Source organism: Lepidochelys kempii, chromosome 1 (genome assembly GCF_965140285.1).
Source record: "Lepidochelys kempii isolate rLepKem1 chromosome 1, rLepKem1.hap1, whole genome shotgun sequence".
In the NCBI taxonomy this organism is placed as follows: Eukaryota; Metazoa; Chordata; order Testudines; family Cheloniidae; genus Lepidochelys; species Lepidochelys kempii.
In genome coordinates this window covers 163,188,991-163,209,335 of record NC_136380.1, presented here as the reverse complement: position 1 = coordinate 163,209,335, position 20,345 = coordinate 163,188,991, and the positions used below count along the sequence as shown (strand labels likewise).

Sequence of the window (20,345 nt, the reverse complement as noted above, 5' to 3'; positions counted from 1 at the left end):
GCAGAAGGATTGATTCTGGAGTGCGTGGCATTTCACATACACTGGTGTGATCAGTCCATCATCCAAGACCCATCCATGCCCAAAAGGGAGGATAGTTTTGGATGTGCTTGATCGTCCCAGAGCCATTCCATTGCTTGATAATTTGCCCCTCTTGATAGCAGGTATAAATGCACCTCTTGTCAGTGGCAATTTTTCTGTTTTTCTACTTCTTGGAAAACATCCATCAACATAGCTCTGTAAGTGTCTTTAATATTGGTCTACAAATAGTAAACTTGGCATATGAATGCCTCCAGTGTATTTATGACCTCATCAGTGATTGTCTCAGCCATTCCAAGCACCTTCAAAGGGTGGGATAGAGTCTTAGGAAGGTTTCAGAGGAACAGCCGTGTTAGTCTGTATTCGCAAAAAGAAAAGGAGGACTTGTGGCACCTTAGAGACTAACCAATTTATTTGAGCATGAGCTTTCGTGAGCTACAGCTCACTTCATCAGATGTTTACCGTGGAAACTGCAGCAGACTTTATATACACACAGAAATCATGAAACAATACCTCCTCCCACCCCACTGTCCTGCTGGTAATAGCTTATCTAAAGTGATCAACAGGTGGGCCATTTCCAGCACAAATCCAGGTTTTCTCACCCTCCACCCCCCCCACACAAATTCACTCTCCTGCTGGTGCTAGCCCATCCAAAGTGACAACTCTTTACATAATCAAGTCGGGCTATTTCCTGCATAGATCAAGGTTTTCTCACATCCCCCCCACCCCCATACACACACAAACTCACTCTCCTGCTGGTAATAGCTCATCTAAACTGACCATTCTCCAGGTTTAAATCCAAGTTAAACCAGAACATCTGGGGGGGTGAATCAAATGCCTTAGGAAGGTGAATCAAATGCCTTCTAGTAAGATAATTTGGTCTTCCAGTAGTGTCCCATCCTGGCAGTGTGGTGGCATTTAATGGTCTGAGTGGTAGGAACACATCTCTGAGGAATATACAGCAATTCTGTTCCCTAGCAGCGGGCACAAAAACAGAATGTTGCGGAAGTTTTGGTTAGCATCTCAAAACACTAGCTCATGTGTGTCTTGTGCACACCTTTCACTGTGACATTGTTGCCGGCACCCAGTGCCAGAGGCAAACAACAGCAAGGTTCGTTGCCCAGTGTGCGTCAACCAATAATTACAACGGGGTGGAGAAACAGAAAAGTTTATTTGCAGCTGCAAAGAAGGTACAGGGAGAATAGAATTTTAAATTTTGTATATAGAGCAGGAAGTTACACAGGCTTTTGTACATATTTTTAGCATATTTATTTAATAGCAAGCTGCCCTAAGTATTTATATAGCTGGCCAATTTAGTTATCAGCTAGTTTTTTTGTTTTTTGTATTATTTGTTAAACTATGCATAAAGCTGCTTTATTTAGCATTGTTTTTTTATATTTGCCTTGTTTGGCCTTGTTTAGTTTTAGGCGGTTTGACTTTGCAACATATTGTTGCAGATTTTTAGCATAACTGCTCTGAGCGTCTCCAGGCGGGGGGGCTTTATTGACATTTGTGGTCGTTTATTTTTTTGAGTTACCTAGTGGCCATGCCGAGTGTTTTTAACAACTTTTTTTTTTTTGAGAACATTTAACATGGCTTTGAGTTTTTTTATTTGGGCTATTTATTTTTTTACAATAGGATTTTGCATAAGCACTTTGTGATAGTCTTGAAGAGAATGACATATTAACTTTTGCAAAAGAGTTTTGACATATAATACTGCACAGCATAATACCATTAATATAAGCAATACAGGAAAGAGAAGTTTTCATAACAGGCTAAATAAACTACCAAGCCAAAACGACAAACCCCAGCCTGAAAACAAGGTTTGCAAGCAATCGCTTTCGGGGGCAGTATAGGCAACCTGTGCTTTGGCTCGGGCATGGGCCTTAGCCTGTACCATTTTTTTATAGATTGCTATTATAATAGCAAACATTGGGGCCCGACGAGGGCACAAACCCCTCCTTGGGATGCCAAGAGATAGTCCAAAGCCAGCCTGTTTTGGAGGGAAAAGGTTTTGAGCTGCTGTACCTTTTTATTTAATGTTTTTATTGCTAATTTTAAATTATTAATTGAGTTTTTTAACTTTAAGGCAACTTTTTAAAGTACCATTTGCAGCTTTACAGTATAGCGGCTTATGCATGCCATGGCTGGCCCGGTAAACAGTGGCGCTATTCCCAGTACAGAGTACCCTACAAGCTTCTTGGTTGTGAGGGGATTTTTTATATTGCCTTTTAATGCTGTAGTCAGTTGCCGCAGGGTTTCTTTTTTTTGTGACTTAACAGAGGTATTTCGGGCATTTTTAATTTTTTTTTTTTGGCAGTGTGGCAGTTATTGACAGATGAGGAACTTCATGAGCTATATAACAGCTACCTGTCCAGTTGGCTGGCAGCACCTTATAAGCCTTTTGGCCACATACAAAATAGTGATGCTGTAGGGCCCAGTAAGGACTGTTTTTTAAGGCGATTTTTGGGATATTTAAGGCTGCTTTGGCTGCTTTTTTAAACAGTTTATATGCCCCTAAGGGGGCATTCTATTTTTTTTGATTGGGTATAAATGGGGGTGTTTTTAATTGTACTGTTTAAATTACATTTGCCATAGGGACCACTACAAACACACCATTGGCTTGCTACATTGGAGATATTAACTGGACGGCAAGTTATATTTTTAAATTTTTTTTTTTTTTGGTAAGATTATTTGTAAGAGTTTTTTTAAAAGGGGAAGAACCATTACACCCACACTGCTGACTTCCTCTTTTGGTTTTATTTAATATTTATTAGCTTATTGTGTAATAACACAGGAGCTTTTTTTTTTACAGGATGCCCATAGTGATTAGATTGGTTTCGGGTAAAACACAATACTCCCTGAGTGAGTACTGCAACTGAATACTCCTGGTTTTGATAGGTGGCTTGCTGTAAAGAGGTCTTGTTTCAGAACATCGAGTCCGTTCTTTTTTGTTTTTTGGTGGTGGCTAATTTTGCTAGGGTCAGGGGCAGCATGTCAAGGGGCATTCCCGTTTTGGGGGGCAGTGGAGTTGGAGCACATACCCAGCAATCAGTCTGGTTTGTTAAAGTAGCAACATGGTGCGCAAGCGAAACAAAGGAGTTATGCTCCCGATATGCACAGTTTGGAAATAATAATACAGAGAATAACAATGTTACCCAATTAATTATTATTAGAGTATTTTTAACCCAGGGTCTCCAGTACCTGGGTGGGCCCATTTTAGCGTTAAGGTGCTCGCTATTTGTGTGTTTTAAACAGTAGCTTTAGCCCGAGATCGTCACTAGATGAGGAGTCAGCAGGTTGGACGGCCCACTGTTCTGCTGACGAGGGGGCGGGTACTGCCTTCAGACGAGAGCGATGGATCCAGTTTTTGTGTCCCTTGATATTTGTCGCTGTATGGGAGATCAGCAGGACGGTATAGGGTCCTTTGTACTTTTTCTGGAGAGGCTTGTTTTTCCAGGTGCGAACAAGCACGGAGTCACCGGGCTGTAAGGAGTGGACAGGAGAGTCCAAGGGGAGAGGCTGGGAATCCTTGGTATACCTGTGAAGAGACAAGAGAACAGCAGACAGGGAACACATATACTGAGACAAAAACCATTACCCAACTTTTATTCCCCTGATAGAGCCAGGGTGCCATTCATAGGCCATGCCCTTTTAAGCATAATTTTAAAGGGACTGAGCCCTAATGTACCCTTTGGGAGAATGCGGATACGGAGTAGGACGAGGGGCAAAGCATCAGGCCATCGCAGTGAGGCTTCTTGGCACAGTTTTGAGAGATGCCGTTTAAGGGTGTGATTGGTCCGCTCCACTACCCCGCTGGTTTGCGGTCTCCAGGGCATATGGAGTTTCCAGGGGATATGTAAGGCATGTGAGATAATTTTAGTGTCAGCCTCCTCGTGAGAATGATTAAGAAACTTCACTGAACAGTGAGAGGCAGCAGCTTCGTTATGCCATGTGATGACAAAATTCTTCGAGCACCTCTTCTCATGCTGGAGTGTTTTTCCTGCACAGTTGTCCTCCATGCAAGTGTGAGACAGTAGCTTCTTCATTGTGACACTGGCGATGTTCATGGAGTCAGTGTGTCGGACAGGTGTAATACTCTGGAATCTTTTCTTGCAATATTTTTAATTGATTCCTCTGCATATATGTTAAGCATGAGTGTCAATGGTGCCACCGTCTGCAGTGTAACTTTGGGGGGGGGGGACTCGCAGCCCCTCATGCCTCCCAGCACCAGGTATCCTGGTTGGTGGAAGGTTTTGTGGGTTGAGTTTATATCATTAGAAAGCCTTTTCTCCCACTACCATCATTGTAAGACACTTTACAAGAAAGTTATCTATTTAAGTGTAAAAATATATATGACTTTACATTCTGAAATACTTGGCCTTGTTTTATTTCTGAAATGAAAAGTGTTTTATGAAATAGAAATTGAGTTTTGGAATTTAGAAATTATTTGCATTTTCAGGGCAAAAAGTTTCAATTTTTAATGAGCACAAGAGTTATGTACAAGGAATAACATGGGATCCTGTAGGCCAGTACATTGCAACCCTTAGCTGTGATAGGTGAGTTATTGTTTTAAGTGTTTCCTATTACTATTCTTTGTTGCATGTTAATTAAGTCAAGAAAAGAACTGAATGCTTTTCACTTCACAACTACCAATATCTGGAAATGTGAGTTTTAATTGCTGTTCACATTGGTCCTTCAAAGGGAACTGCAAAAGGTAAAGTGAGAATTGGAGTTAATTCCAAATTTATTTCTGTGTTGAATGCCATCCAAGGCCTTAAAAGGAACATTCAACAAAGAAATAATTTTAATTAAATTTTTAAACAAATTATCCTCCACTGGGCATTTTTGAATCACTGAAGATACCAGAAGTTTCATTTTTCTGGGCTGAATGTCCCTCTTTTCATCCCACCCCATACCCCAACCCTCAGCAGCCTGGTTAGTAAGGTCATTTGGCAAACAAATCTGTGTTTAACACAGTTTTTCATTTTAACTTTGCAGCTCACCTTAAATTGTTTGGGGATACGCATCCTAATTTGATAGACTTCACAACTGGCTAATAAACCTCTGGGAGAGTGATCCCTGATTTGAGATTTCATTAGTACCAAAGTGTTCTGAATCTCTGTAATGCAGAAAAATAGCATATTAATGGGCTATCTTCATAGAACATAGAAATTACATGAGCGTTGTTTAGCTAGTGCCTTAGTTTAGTTGATCTTCAGTACCTTTTTATCACCAATTACCCCTTTAATTATATTTATCCCTTTGTCTCTATTGTGTGTTGAAGACAAAAAGATGGATACATGTTAACCTACATCTTTTATGGTTTTATTCTCTCTATGGGCTGGAGGTATAAAGTGATGCCCTTTTAATAAATCCCCTCCCCCTTCATCTTCCTCTTTCCTTTTATCTTCCCTCACCCTCTTCCTCTCCTCTAGATTACTAGCCTCGATTCCAGAGGTGTAACAAGTAATAGCAGGATGAAATTAAGAAACAGAAAACAGTCTGGGTACGTCTGGAAAGACTTCATAATGATGAGGGTTCTATTATAGAGGATACTGGTCTCACTTGGAGCAGATCCTGCAAGTGGCTCAGAGAAAGGACAAGTAGAAAGACCTGATAGTCCTTTTGAATCAACATGGGATAAACATGATCTTTGGATGTTTCTCTAAAAAAAACTATTGGCTGTGAAATAGTAAAGTGACAATTTAAATTATCTTTAGACTTCAGAGTTCACACCCTGAAAAACATGAATTCTGTTCACACTTCTCCCGTGCAGATTTAGGAAGATAATCTTGCACAGGCCTGCATTCAATTCACGTTGTAAGGAAACTGCAACAATAATGTCTAGAAATGATTTATTTTGTCAGTGAAAGTTCATGTTTTGTAGGAACTGATGGGAGTCACCAGGGAAGTCCCAGGAAGTTGTTCAGGTCTTTTCCACTTCAGTCTGAGCCCTGATTTTTCCTCAAGGGCACATACACACATGTCACAGATATGCTTCTGTGAATAAATCAACAAAGCTCCGTGTTCCCTGCAGCTCTTCTTGTGGCTCTGCAAATACCAGAGGATCGTGTGTCCTTTGCTTGCAATGCTCACAAAATAGTGCAGAGGTGTGTAGGCTCCATGCTGCTGTCAGAGATGGTGGACAGCAGAGAGAGTCACGCAGGTGCATGGAATTTTTTTAAAAGACATGAAAATTATGGGATAGAGATGGCATGGGAGTGGAGAAAGTTGCATGATGGGAACTTGACCCTACAGTCCTAATCACCCCCGCACAACTCGTTTCTGCCCCATCATGCACTGCCAAAACTTCCCAAAACTTAGTGTGCTAGTCAGTGACAAGTTGCACATCATGATGCTCCTCACCGCACTGAAACAAGCACTCCTGGTGAATGTGCGCAGCGCCGATGCAGGGAGCTCAGCATGCCCATACGCAGGCAATATGCTAACTGTGGTGGCTTTATGCTGACATAACTTGGGGCAGCAAAAAGTTGTAGGGTAAAGATGCCCTTAGTGGTTATTTGTTAATGTCCTGTCCTATAATATTTAGTAGTAGTAATCTCCTATGCTTTATAGGAAGTCCTTTTGTCACATAACTGTCAAACGGATCCAGAACATTCTGATTGAAAAGGAAGGTGCTGTAACTCTGTATGAAATAGACAAGGATATTGCTCAATGTGGAAGGTACCTGTTTGTGGGTAACGATATTCTCCATTATGTAGGGTGCTGCGGGTGTACAGTACACAGACTAAGCGTGTAGCGTTCAATGTTACCAAGATGCCATCAGGAGCTGAAGGCGAGGTAAACTGTTCTAATACTAACAATGTTGTGAGATAACCATTGTTATGTTTTTTACAAGGGCTGCTCTCTTTGAAAGTGAAATTTGGAAAAAACTATTCAGTTTTAGAAATAATTTACTTGTACATCAGATATTTTTGCATTTGTCTTTTCATTTATTGCTATATGAATGTGTGGAATAGAAGATGTTTCCTCCTATTGTTTTCTCTGACTTTAGTTTACTGTGGAAGTGACTATCACGGATAACATTGTCATCTAGTGATTGCCTCTTGCAAGTTCATCTGCTCCTCCAATTTAGCAAATTAACAATGCTAATGCCTTTGAGTAAAGTTCAAGGGGTGAGAAGCAAAAAATAGTCTGTACACAGAGAATTTCTTTTAAATGGAATAATTTCAAAGATATCTGTCAGGCAGCAGCTCTTAAGCTTATTAATAGTTATAATTAGGGCTGTCGACTGATTGCAGTTAGCTCACGCAATTAACTCAAATTAATTGCGATTAAAAAAATTAATCACTGTTTTAATTGCACTGTTAAGCAATAGAATACCAAGTGAAATTTATTAAATATTTTGGATGTTTTTCTATGTTTTCAAATGTATTGATTTCAGTTACAACACAGAACACAGTGTACAGTGCTCGCTTTATATTATTGTTTTTGATTAGTATTTGCACTGTAAAAATTATAAACAAAATAAATAGTATTTTTCAGTTCACCTCATATACGTACTGTAGTGTAATCTCTTTATCGTGAAAGAGTTTAAGTTTACAAATGTAGGTATTTGTTTTGTTTTTGAGTGCAGTTATGAAAAATGTAAAACTTCAAGCCTACAAGTCCACTCAGTCCTACTTCTTGTTCAGCCAATTGTAAAGACAAAGAAGTTTGTTTACATTTACTGGGCATAATGCTGCCTGCTTATTATTTACAATGTCACCTGAAAGTGAGAACAGGCATTCACATGGCACTTTTGTAGCCGGGATTACGAGGTATTTATCAAGCCCTGGCTGGGATGATTTAACTGGGAATTGGTCCTGCTTTGAGCAGGGGGTTGGACTAGATGACCTTCTGGGGTCCCTTCCAACCCTGATATTCTATGATTCTATGTGCCAGAGATGCTAAACATTCGTATGCCCCTTCATGCTTCGGCCACCATTCCAGAGGATATGATTCCATGCTGATTGATACTCATTTAAAAAAAAAAATAATAAGCGTTCATTAAATTTGTGACTGAACTCTTTGGAGGAGAATTGTATGTCCCCTGCTCTCTTTTACCTGCATTCTGTCATATATTTAATGTTACAACAGTCTAGAATGATGACCCACTGACTGCACTTTCACTTCAGATTTGACAAAACTGAAAGGAGGTATCTATGTGACATTTCTAAAGATAGCTATGGCATTTGACTCAAGGTTTAAAAATCTATGCCTTCCAAATAAGTGCCTTCCAAAATCTGAGAGGGACGAGGTGTGGGGCATGCTTTCAGAAGTCTTAAAAGAGCAACACTCTGATCAGAAACTACAGAACCCGAACCACCAAAAAAGAAAATCAACGTTCTGCTGGTGGCATCTGACTCAGATGATGAAAATGAACATGCATTGGTCTGCACTGCTTTGGATTGTCATTAAGCAGAACCAGTCATCAGCACGGGCGCATGTGGAATGGTGGTTGAAGCATAAAGGGACGTATGAATATTTATGTGCCAAATGCCCTAAATATCTTGTGACGCTGGCTACAACAGTGCCATGGGAATGCCTGTTCTCACTTTTAGGTGACATCATAAACAAGAAGCAGGCAGCATTATCTTCTGCAAATGTAAACAAGCTTGTTTGTCTGAGCGATTGGCTGAACAAGAAGTAGGACTGAGTGAACTTGTGGGCTCTAGAAGTTTTACATTGTTTTATTTTTTGAATGCAGGGTTTTTTTATTTACTTCTACATTTGTAAATTCAACTTGCATGATAAATAGATTGCACTACAGTACTTGCAATTGAAAAATACTATTTTTTGTTTTTTTTACAGTGCAAATATTTTTAATAAAAAATAAATATAAACTGAGCATTATACGCTGTGTTCTGTATTGTAATTGAAATCAATATATTTGAAAATGTAGAAAACATCCAAAAATATTTTAAAATGGTATTCCATTGTTTAACAGCGCGATTAATCGTGATTAATTTTTTTAATCGTTTGACAGCCCTAGTTATATTGCATTAACATTTTTATTACTAATGCAGTAGCTTGCAGTCATCTGGTGGGTGTAATATAATTTTTGAGTGAAAATATATTGGTAAAAAGTTCAAAATCCCAGGAGAGAAGCAGAAGAGGTTTTTTTCCCAAATTAATTCTGAATGATAGTAAAATAACTTTTGGAGTTGTCTGTAAAAGAATGCATATCTCTTTTCTTTAGGAAGTAGCTTAAGCAGGTTTGGTTATACTGAAAAACAGCTCTAAAATGGATCTGAGGGGGCATTTTTAAATCTCTAGGATTAGAGTTAAAATAAGATTACCTAAGGGACAGGCTCTTAGTTTCAGTTAATATGTAACTTGAATATTTACTTAAAATAGTAAATAGTCTTCCCATGTCTTTATTTAATTTTTGATTCTCTTTATATTTGAATTTCTTGGATCCATCACATTGCATTTTTTTCTTTCTTAATATTATTATATCCAAGCAATAGTGCTACTCTGTAAATAAAATGTATCTTCATCTGTTTCCCTTACTGGTGACTAATTTAATTTAAATAGCTATAATAACATAATAAAGGGAACGGAGAGGAATAGTCAAGTCTAATATGCCTTTGAAGTATGCTAATCAGTATATGAAGAGGGATCCAGGGAGACTACCATTAGCCATAGAGATTTGAAACCACCCAAAATAATAATTTACAAAAACCATTTGGAGGTAGTAAAATCTTAAATTATTTTAAGACCCACTAAAGACCCATTTAAACTGGATCGCATAACCAGCTGATTGTCACACTTTAAGATAAAGGTATTGACTAGAATTAATGGTGTTTTTCAGAGATGATATTTTAAAAAAAAAATTTTATTCTTTTGAAATGTTACAGGTGAGAAGCTATCGGATGTTTCATGATGACAGCATGAAATCATTCTTCCGCAGGCTTAGTTTTACTCCTGACGGCTCTTTGCTTCTCACTCCAGGTACGTGAAAGGAAGATATACCAGGTGCATGTGGCAGCCCTGGGTGGGCACTTTGCCCTTGTGTCAGGAACATCACTTTTTGAAATGTCAGAGAAACATGGACATGTTGCAGAATATAGCCACCTGCTACAGCAGCAAGAGGGGTTAACAGTATCTTGTTCTTGTTACATACTGCTGCTGGTAGTCGCCTGTGGCTCCCTATTTTACAGAGTAGGCTAAATTCAGTGTGTATCTCTGTATAAATTTGCAATCAGTTTGACATTTTATTAACCAACATCAGGAAACTCAGACCTTCAGTGTAGTGTTAACACTTGCATAAGGCATTCTTTATGAAATTCCTGGTATATCAATAATGTCGCACTGTCAGAATCATAGAATCTCAGGGTTGGAGGGGATCTCAGGAGGTCATCTAGTCCACCCCCCTGCTCAGAGCAGGACCAACCCCCAATTTTTGCCCCAGATCCTTAAATGCCCCCCTCAAGGATTGAACTCTCAACCGTGGGTTTAGCAGGCCAATGCTCAAACCACTGAGTTATCCCTCCCCCCCGAAAAAGGACTATTTTCTTTTTTGACTTATTCTGACTCTACTCCTTTGTGTCCTTCTTCTTAAAAGCATTCTGATCTATTAATAAGACCAACACTACAAAGTGGGGTCTGTTACCTGCATAGGCATTGATGTTGCAGCCATTTGCAAAAGTAAAGAGAAGCTTGTTTTGGAGCAGTATATAAGGAAAACTAAAATTGATTTAAAGTAGTATTTGGGATACATTTTCAAGTTGTGGTCAGATCACAAAAACCTGGCCCTTTGCCCTAAGGCTAATGCTTGGGAAATAAAATGTTTATAAATGTAAGTTTGTGTGTTTAGTACCTTTGAATTGATGAGTAATGCTTTGAAACTTTTTTTTATTTTCTCAGCTGGCTGTGTTGAATCAGGAGAGAATGTAACCAACACTACGTATGTTTTTTCGAGAAAAAATCTTAAAAGGTAGGGTTTAATATACCTAAATTTTCTTTATAAAATATATATATGGGTGTGTGTGTGTTTGTGTATATATCCATTTCACATGCCATTTTCTGAAGCATTTCTTCTTTCTAATAGGCCTATAGCTCACCTGCCCTGTCCTGGAAAGGCAACTCTAGCTGTTCGCTGCTGTCCAGTCTACTTTGAGTTGAGACCAGCACATAAGAAAGGTACCATAAATCCTTTTGGGGAGCTTCTTTTACAGGAAATCTGCTGGAAGGCAAACCTGACTATGTTGCTGCAGGTCATACTATTTTATGTCCTAGCCTTTTAACATTCCTTCAGGATAACTGTTGTACCACATCTGAGAAGCTATTTGCTGATTCTAAGGCCTTAAATTCACTAAGTGCCTTTTTGAGTGGTTTTTGGTTTAGTGGATAAATGTTCTCACTTGGCCTCTTATGCTGCAGAAACACGGCTTGGTGTTTTCCTACAACTTTTTAACTCACTGGTGTGAATAAACATAAATAACTTGGCCCAGCATTAAGGAATCACCTAGTAAAATATTTTTTTAGTCCTGATTGCCCACATCACAGAACCACTACAAAATTTGTCACAGTTTGCAACAGTTGGAGATATTTGTTCAGGAGAGCTAAGGCTAAAATAGCACTAGTGTTGCTGGTGAAGACTGGGATTCATTGGCCGAGATGTGGTGAGGGGAAATTTGTACACAAACTGCACAATAACTGGCTGTCAGGAAGTGAAAACCTGAGCCTATTGAAGTCAGTGGGGCCGGGATTTCACCCTAGGGTTTTTAAACCAGACTATTCCCATTCTTCCTAAAAGGCACAGATTTCCTCAATTCTAACTGGAGCACAATAAGGCCCTCTCCTTTGATGTGTATAACTCACAAATTATAGTATCCCTTACAGGATCCTATTACTTAGTGCCATTTTTTTTCCACCATAACCTTCAGAGTTGCTGTTGGAAGAGAACTAGATGGGATTTTGTCAATCTGTCAGTCCTTTATTAAGCAGAGGTGTCGCTGCTGCTTCCACAACACTCTCATGAAAGCAAAAGATCCAGACTAGGGCTGAAATGTACAAATTTAGATGCCTAAAATTAAATAAATGGCCTGATTTTCAAAGGCATCGTCATGGAAGTCAGTGGGGCCTGTGTGTTCAGCACCACTGCAAATAAAGGCCAGTTAGTGCTTACCTTTTAGCACCAGCTGGAAAAAATGTTGCTTCGGTATCTTTGTCCTCTAGCCATGCAAAGAACTAATCCTAGTCCAGAAGATTAGCCAACAGTTGAATTTAAAATTACAAAAGGAAATGAAATTCAGGCAGAAAATGGATTACATAGCAAGTTGTGTTTTATATAAATTTGGTAAGATTGTGAGTTAAAGTAAATTTTGAGATTTGATTATTCAGACCTTGAGTTAAAGTGCAAAAAAAGCTTCTGAATAGTTTAACAGGAGGATTGTCATTCCCACTTGAATAATTTAAATAAAGCCAAAAAGACCAAACTTTGCCCCAACCATTAACCTTTTAGGCTAAGACTAAATAGGAGAAACTTAAGTCCAAAGAGTAGCTTTTCCAGAAAATTGTATATACTTGAAAATAGTGTTATATAATACAAGTGCCAACTTCTCAGCCAGAATATTGGTACTGATACACTGCAATGATAAAAACTCTGTTCAAGCACTTAAGTTAGTACAAGCAATATGATTATAATGGTGTGTGATTTTTCTCAGTGTTGTGTTCTTTGTACTCCTAGATGAAGCTTCACGGACGTCAATCCCTGCTCTAATAAATCTGCCCTATCGGTTGGTGTTTGCTGTTGCTTCAGAAGATTCTGTGCTTTTCTATGATACACAGCAGTCCTTTCCCTTTGGTTATGTATCCAACATACATTATCATACTCTGAGTGACATTTCATGGTAGGTAATTGACGGATCCTTTAGATTTGTCATGGTAGAGTGAGTTGTCACTCTTATCTTCTCTGAACCCTGAGGATCCTCCTATTTCTTGCTTTACACATCTATCAATCAGTTGTACTTATATGGTTACCATAGTACCTGAGCGCCTTGCAATCTTGTAATGTTTTTCCTCATGACACCCCTGTGAGATAAGGCAGTGCTATAATCCACATTTTACAGATGGGGAACTGTGGCACCAAAAGACCAAGTGACTTACCCAAGTCCTCTCACAGTCTGTGGCTGAGCTGGGAATTGAACCTAGCTTTCTCATGGCCCAGACTGCAGCCCTAATCACTGGACCATCCTTCCTCTCTAGGGTCTGTACCAGAGGTTCTCAACCTATTTACCATTGTGGACTGCATATGCCTGTGTTATGTTGGCCACATCCACACAGTATATATACTGCTTGTATGACCCTGAGGATGTCACATGGGCCGCAGCTGTGTGCTGATTGCACTGCAAGCGGGCCGCAGGTTGAGAACCACTGGTCCATACTGTAGTCAGTATCCTTACAGCTGAGGACTGGATACGGGGCTTCTTTCAAAACCTGTCAATGATGTTCATGAAGAGGGGCTGCATGAGAACGTGAACAGAAAATTAAGATTTCTTAATTCACCAGTGGTCACTGTTTGGTGAAGTGAATGGCAAGGGCCTGTTCATGTTGTTGCTGCTGCAGTGCTTTGCCCACTGCCAGCACAAAGGGCAAGAAATGCAGCCAAACCAGTGCTGAACACAGTTTAACTCTAATGTAAATTAGGACAAACCACATTCAGCACCATGTCAGAAATCATGGTTAAAAGGTGCTGAACTGTATACCTGCAGTTAAATTGTATTCAATATCACTTTTGGCTGCTGTTAGTAATGGGTTATTCCATACCACAGACAAAGCCAGAGGAACTAAGTTAATTGTCAAGGCTGCGCTTCTTGAACTGTTGATTGTTTGAGTTAGATGGTGTCTTTCAGGGCATTTCAGGTTTATTTACATTTACACATTTAGCTGGGGATGGGGCAACTTGTATGATTGACATGGGATATGTTTCTGGGGAGAGTGGTCAGGACTAGCTCAGTTTCTCAGATTTCTTCCCTCTGAAAAAAAATAAACAGGTCCAGCGATGGATCCTTTCTTGCTATTTCTTCCACGGATGGATACTGCTCTTTTGTGACATTTGAGGAGGATGAGCTTGGAGTACCGTTGAAAGAGAAACCGGTGTTGTGTGTCACGACCGCTAGTGCAACAGAGAAGAAAATGAAGAAGAGTCAGTCACAGAAGGTTGTCTCCCCAGTCCCCAGGCCAGTTGATGGAACCCCTCCGAACAGGACCGTGGATCCAAGTAATCTCACACTCCAGCCTAAAACACCAGCAGCAATAATAACCAACAAGGATTCTCCCTCAACACCCGTTGGCATCAAAAATATTCCGGCTTTATCCTCAGACGAGAGGAAAACCATGCAGCCATCCAGCCAAAGTGCTAAAATAAACCAACCCAGGAGGATTACTCTAAATGCTTTACACGGTTGGAGTAAGACGCCAAGGTAAGATTTATATTGCAGTTTCCTGTGATAAATGTGAAGGCCAAAACAAGCTGTTTAGAAGTATCAAGGTTTAAAAGTAATTCTGTAGCTATTTTTCATTACCCTTATGTTCCATTTATACTCCAAGTGAAAAGTCAAAATGACTTCTAGTTCCTAAATTTGCACCTTAATTATAGCAGAGTGACAACTCTGTTATGGTTACGGTTAAGACACGTTTTTGTTTAAAGCTCAACTCTAAAGTGTTCTAAAAATCTACAAAAAGAAAAGGAGTACTTGTGGCACCTTAGAGACTAGCCAATTTATTTGAGCATAAGCTTTCGTGAGCTACAGCTCACTGGTTAGTCTCTAAGGTGCCACAAGTACTCCTTTTTGCAAATACAGACTAACACGGCTGCTACTCTGAAACCTAAAATCTACAGTTACTCAGATTGGCTTGAAATTTGGTGTACCTCTTGGGGATGTGGGATTCTGTTAGCAATCCAAATTTGGGGCCATTGAACTAAGGGGTTTCTGACATACAGTCCCTTCTCCCAAACCCTCCCTCCAGCTTTTCTTAAAATTTACAGATTCTGGCAACCTATAATTCTGTAAACATCAAATACAGATCAAATAGAGGCTCGGCTCATCGCCCAGAATCCCAGACACTGAGGGTTACCCAAGCAGAGCGCAGGGCACCTACCAGGCCTTTGGGGAAAATCAGATGAAAACTTTACTTGAAAAAGATTTTACTTCTGCAGTTAGACATGTGACAACTCACCAATCTATCTGCACGACTAATAGATTGTGCCACACATGCATGGACAGAGGATTTAACAGATTAATAGTAAGGCTACATTTTGGTCACTGGTATTTTTAGTAAAAGTCATGGACAGGTCACGGGCAATAACCAAAAAGTCACAGCCCCGTGACTTTTACTAAAAATACCTGTGACTAAATCTTACCTGCACGGATGGGGGCGCATCCTGAAGACTGCTGCTGGGGGAAAGGAGGGTGGGGGAGCAGAGCAGGCGATCCTTCTGCTGGAGGGGGTGTGGTACAGGGTCCCACTAATGGTCCAGGCAGTGGGCGGCCCACAGCCCTCCTGCTGCTGGTCCCAGACTGCTGCTCCAGGGCAGTGCTGAGGACCGGCTGCCAGAGCAGCAGCCAGTGCAGCTGGCCCTGGGGCTTCCCCAGCTGCTGGGGTGGTCCTGGGGTCAGCTGCACTAGTGCTGCAAAATTCACAGTCTTAGTTATTAGCCTTCAAAGTTTCACACTAGCTGGATAGCTCCAGGGGATAAGCAGTAGTTGTATGAACTTGATCCACCCAGACAATGTCAGTTTGAGTCCCTCACCCCCCTCCCTTGGACAGAAATTTAGAAGAGGTTGGTGGCATATTGCTAAAATCCATCTTAGAGGTTTTATTTATTTTGGGGAGTGAAAAATGCTTGCTGGGGCAGTATGTGTGAGGCAGTGGTGAGACAGGTTAGGGTTGCATTGTGGGGAGGGGGATAAGTGGGGATGGGAGGTAGGGGAGGTGAAAGTTTGGGGGTAGCAGGTGAGGGATACATGGGGTGAATGGCATAGGGTCTAGTGAGAGAATAGGGACGGGGTACCTGTGGGTCCACATTCTCCACTTCTATATGAGTCTAGGATCTTGGGGGGGTCCCTATCCCCCCGTGAGACTGGGTTCTGGCGGGGGGGCCTAGTCCCAGGGTGTCTGAGCCCCACTCCCTGCCCACTCGTGTGTACATCAAGATCTGAGGGCCTCCTGCCTCTTTAAAGGTATGGAGGCCCCTCTCCCTGCTCCCCCTCATGTGAGCTGGGGTAGGGAGGGTCTTGCCTCCTTGGGGGTGTCTGAGATTTGCTTCCTACCCCCTGTGCATGTGCCCAGAATCTAGGGAATCCCTGCCCATGTTTTAGGGGCTGACCCCCTTCATGTGAACCAGATTCTGGGGAGGGGTCTAAACCATTCTCCTTGTCCCCGCCTCAGGTGAGTTGTGATCTGGGGGTCCTAATGGTCCTAATGGGAGCCATGTTCTGGGGCAGGCTTGCCTTACTGAGGCAGTCTGAGACACTTTCCCTACCCCCTTCTGTGAAGCAGGATGTGGGGAGTTCAGAACAGGCATACTCAAAGCACCAAGAACACTGAACACACCTCTGACACTGGGTTGAGGAGCTGAAGATGGGCATGCATGACGCACATCAGAAACTCTCCAGCATTGGGAATGGGGGAATGGAAACACCCACTGACATGAAGAGACCAGTTCACGTGTCTCAGAGCTATTGATTCAGGTCATATTCATCTCCTTGAGGTGTTCTAATTCAGGTGAGACCATCACAGTGGGATAAATGGGCCACTTTATACCTCTCTGAACCTCCTATGCTACAGGTCGATGTGTAGATGCTACACCTACTGAGAATACATGGGGTGGGAGCCATGAGGGAAAACCCAGACTGACCAGACAGTACACAGAATACAGCTTCTTTTCAGAAAGTTATGGTGGCTCTCAAAAGAACCTGGTGGTCCTCTCGTCATCCATAGGGGGAAGATTGGATTCCAAGACCAGGTCCAGTTGCAAACCTGGGTACACTGGCACATGAACATATCAGAAACATCCCCCACTCACCTTGCATATGGTGTGTGTGTGGGGGAAGCCTGGACAAAATGGGGTGGGGGGGCCAGCTGGGAGGGCAGCCAGACAGGAAGGGACAGGGCTGGTTAGTGGGGCTGAGTGGTTGGGGGAGAAAGGTATAGGGCCAGGATTGGTAGTCCACTTGGCCTGCATGCTATCTACAACTGCAACTTTCTGTTTAAAAAAATAACCTAGGAAATTAAATAGCAAAAAAACCTTGGTTAATGAAGAGTTAAGGTTTCTCAGTGCCAGCTCATGTCCTTCCAGAGCTTCGAGTTCAGAAAAACTCAAACTGCAGAAAACCAGGAAATACAGAATTACGGTACACTGTTGCCCTCAGACATCCATAACACACATAGTAGCACTCTGACTTTTCACTGCACAGGAAAGAAGCTACCTGCCCTGCACTCAAACACTTTAGCCTACTCTCCTAACACCACCACATTTGTGAAATTTAACAACCACTACACACTTACTCAAAGGACAGCATCTGCACTTATGTTTTCCCTTACCCAGCAGCAAACCCATGGTCTGCTCTCATATCTCACTTCACTACTGACAAGTCTAATGGCAAGACCTGCTCGCTGCCCTCCCACCCCCCAGTGCCTTGCTACTGAGAAAACCTATGCAGTTTTGCAATAAAATGATGCAGACTAGCTCCGCAGGGTACACATGCTCCCCTTTCTTTTACTTGTACATATGTGGTGGGTGCAAACCTTGATTTCTTCATATCACAAGCACAGCTCTCTGTGACACTCTTCAAACTAATCCCCATCTCCTCAGCACACAAACACCTCTACCAACCTGCACCACCTGCTGCCTCCACCATTCAATACAACTACATCTCGCACGCTGAATGCAGCTGCAGTGCATGTGGATTATTTCCAGTGGCTATTCTAGCTCCAGCGGGGCTGAGTCAAAGTTACATGGGCGTTTATGTTAACTCTGTATTTCTTGGTTTTCTGAAGTTTGAGTTTTGCTGAACTCAACATTCTGGAAGGACACAAGCTATTACTGGGCAACCTTAACTCTGCGTTAATTTATTTTTTTTTGCCATTTAATATATTTTTATCCAAACACTGAACTTGCATGTTGTTCTTGGTGCTTGTGGATGCAGCTGGTTCTATCTCTGACCCAATTCCCACAATCAAAGACAGAATCTTCAGTGGTATACACAGGTACTTCAGTGAGTGTCTTATTTCAAGTTATCAAATAGCAGGCAAGCAGAAATGTAGTCACAGAATAACTGCATGAGTTTGCAGTCAGGGGCTTCACATTCTTTTGGTTTATTTACATGCGCCACTTTGATGTGCTGTTGTTGGTGAGATTTTCTAAAATTATGTTGGAAATGTTATTAGAACATTAAAATGAAAATATCCACTGTCCCTTTTTGTGACAATAATGTAGAATGTAGTGACAGTAATGTAGACTGTGGTGGATGTTGAGCTTTTATGTAATAATCTAAGAATACAGATATGTAATAGCTTTATGAATGCTGCATGTGATCTCAGTGAGGCAGTGGGCAAAGTTAATGTATATTATGTAGGATTTTTGGACTTACGGTTGTGAATATATTGATCTAACTTAATAGAGGGCTGCTGGAAAAACAATCAGAAAAGCAATACAGTGGCTCTAGATAAGCAGCCTCCCAGCAAACACATGGGGGGTAATTAGAGGACAATAGCCTACTTCCAGGCTCCAGCTCAAAGATACACAGCTGTTTTGCTAGTCCTGTGAGCTAACAGGTCAAAGGGTTGTACATAGTTAACAAGTGACTTAGTCTCTGGAAAGGGGGTGATCAAAAAGACTGAGCAGCTTTTAAAGGACAATCCCTGAAGAAGAGGGGTGTGAACTGTGTTATTAAGGAAACAGATATGCCACCCAGGGTTTAGTGGTCTTGGAGGTGTCTATAGGAATCTTAGACTTACCAGGATCACCATGGGGAAGATGGATAGACTCCTGGTAAGTTAGATATGAATATAGTTACTCAGTTTATAGTTTTAAGACTTATTCTGAAATACTTTTGTTTTAAATAAATACTTTGCTTTAAGAAAGTTGTGTGGTCACTGTTTTAACCACTGGCCACTGTTCCTGAAGGTAACAGAACTAACGAAACTGAACGTAAATCAGGCCTGCTGAGGTAATCACAGTTGGCACCTGGGGACTACAGCGTAAGGCCCTGTCTGAGAGTGGGAGAATTGTGTGATTCCACCCCTAAAGAGGTGATGGTGAGAGGCCCGAGACCTGAGAAGGAATGCATTCCAAAAAAACCAGGTGGGCTTTGAGGTGTAGTTAGTCCAATAAATTACTCTGATAACTGTGTCCAAGACCAGGCAAGCTTGTTTTATGTTCTGCTCTTCCTGCATGTACACACAAGGATGTAAACATGCTCAGTCAAGCTTAAGGAGAAATTTGTATGAATCGTAGTTTAAAGAATTTGATGGCTTAACATTTTAGGCTTTACTTGGGATTATTCTCCAAATTGAAGATATACAAAAACTAAAAGCATATTTGCCATAAAAGGGAGATTTTCAAAGGCACAAACCCCCAGCTCCAGTTGGGCACTTTCCTCCAACTTCTGTCTTTAAAAATCTCCCCATAAAACTTTATATACTGGGTTAATCGATAAATGGAGCTCAAGTAATTTTAAATAATTATCCCATAAATACCATTTAAAACTGGGAGGGATCCTTCAGGAGTCAGTCCTTGGTCCAGAACATTCAATATTTTCATTAATGACTTGGATAATGGAGTGGAGAGTATGCTTTAAAAATTTGCAGATGACACCAAGCTGAGAGGGGTTGCAAGCACTTTGGAGGATGGAATTAGAACTCAAAACGACCTTGACAAACTGGAGAATTGGTCTGAATTCAACAAGATAAAATTCAGTAAAGACAAGTTCAAAGTACTGCACTTAGGAAGGAAAAATCAAATGCATAACTAAAAATGGGAAATGACTTGCCTAGGCAACAGTACTGCTGAAAAGGATCTGGGGGGGGGGTTATAGTGGATCATAAATTGCATGAGAGTCAACAATGTGATGCAATTGAGAAAGTGGTTAATAGTATTCTTGGGTATACTAACAGGAGTGTCATATGTAAGACACAGGAGGTAATTGTCCCACTCTGCTTGTACTGGTGAGGGCTCAGCTGATGTACTGTGTGCAATACTGGATGCCACACTTTAGGAAAGACGTGGACAAATAAGAAAGAATCCAGAGGAGAGCAACACAAATAAGAGGTTCACAAAACATGACCTATGA

General features: G+C 41.1%; 1 protein-coding gene across 4 annotated transcripts in view; it reads left to right on the top strand.

Annotated features, from left to right (window-relative positions):
• CHAF1B (chromatin assembly factor 1 subunit B) overlaps nucleotides 1–20,345 on the top strand; it is a 31,702-nt gene that overhangs the window by 6,764 nt on the left and 4,593 nt on the right. For all 4 annotated transcript variants that reach the window (XM_073361099.2, XM_073361127.2, XM_073361119.2 and 1 more), the window contains 7 exons: nucleotides 4,499–4,595; nucleotides 6,762–6,840; nucleotides 9,903–9,996; nucleotides 10,912–10,981; nucleotides 11,096–11,187; nucleotides 12,737–12,899; nucleotides 14,043–14,471. In XM_073361099.2, the coding sequence (XP_073217200.1) occupies nucleotides 4,499–4,595; nucleotides 6,762–6,840; nucleotides 9,903–9,996; nucleotides 10,912–10,981; nucleotides 11,096–11,187; nucleotides 12,737–12,899; nucleotides 14,043–14,471 (1,024 nt within the window). The remainder of the gene's footprint in view (nucleotides 1–4,498; nucleotides 4,596–6,761; nucleotides 6,841–9,902; nucleotides 9,997–10,911; nucleotides 10,982–11,095; nucleotides 11,188–12,736; nucleotides 12,900–14,042; nucleotides 14,472–20,345) is intronic.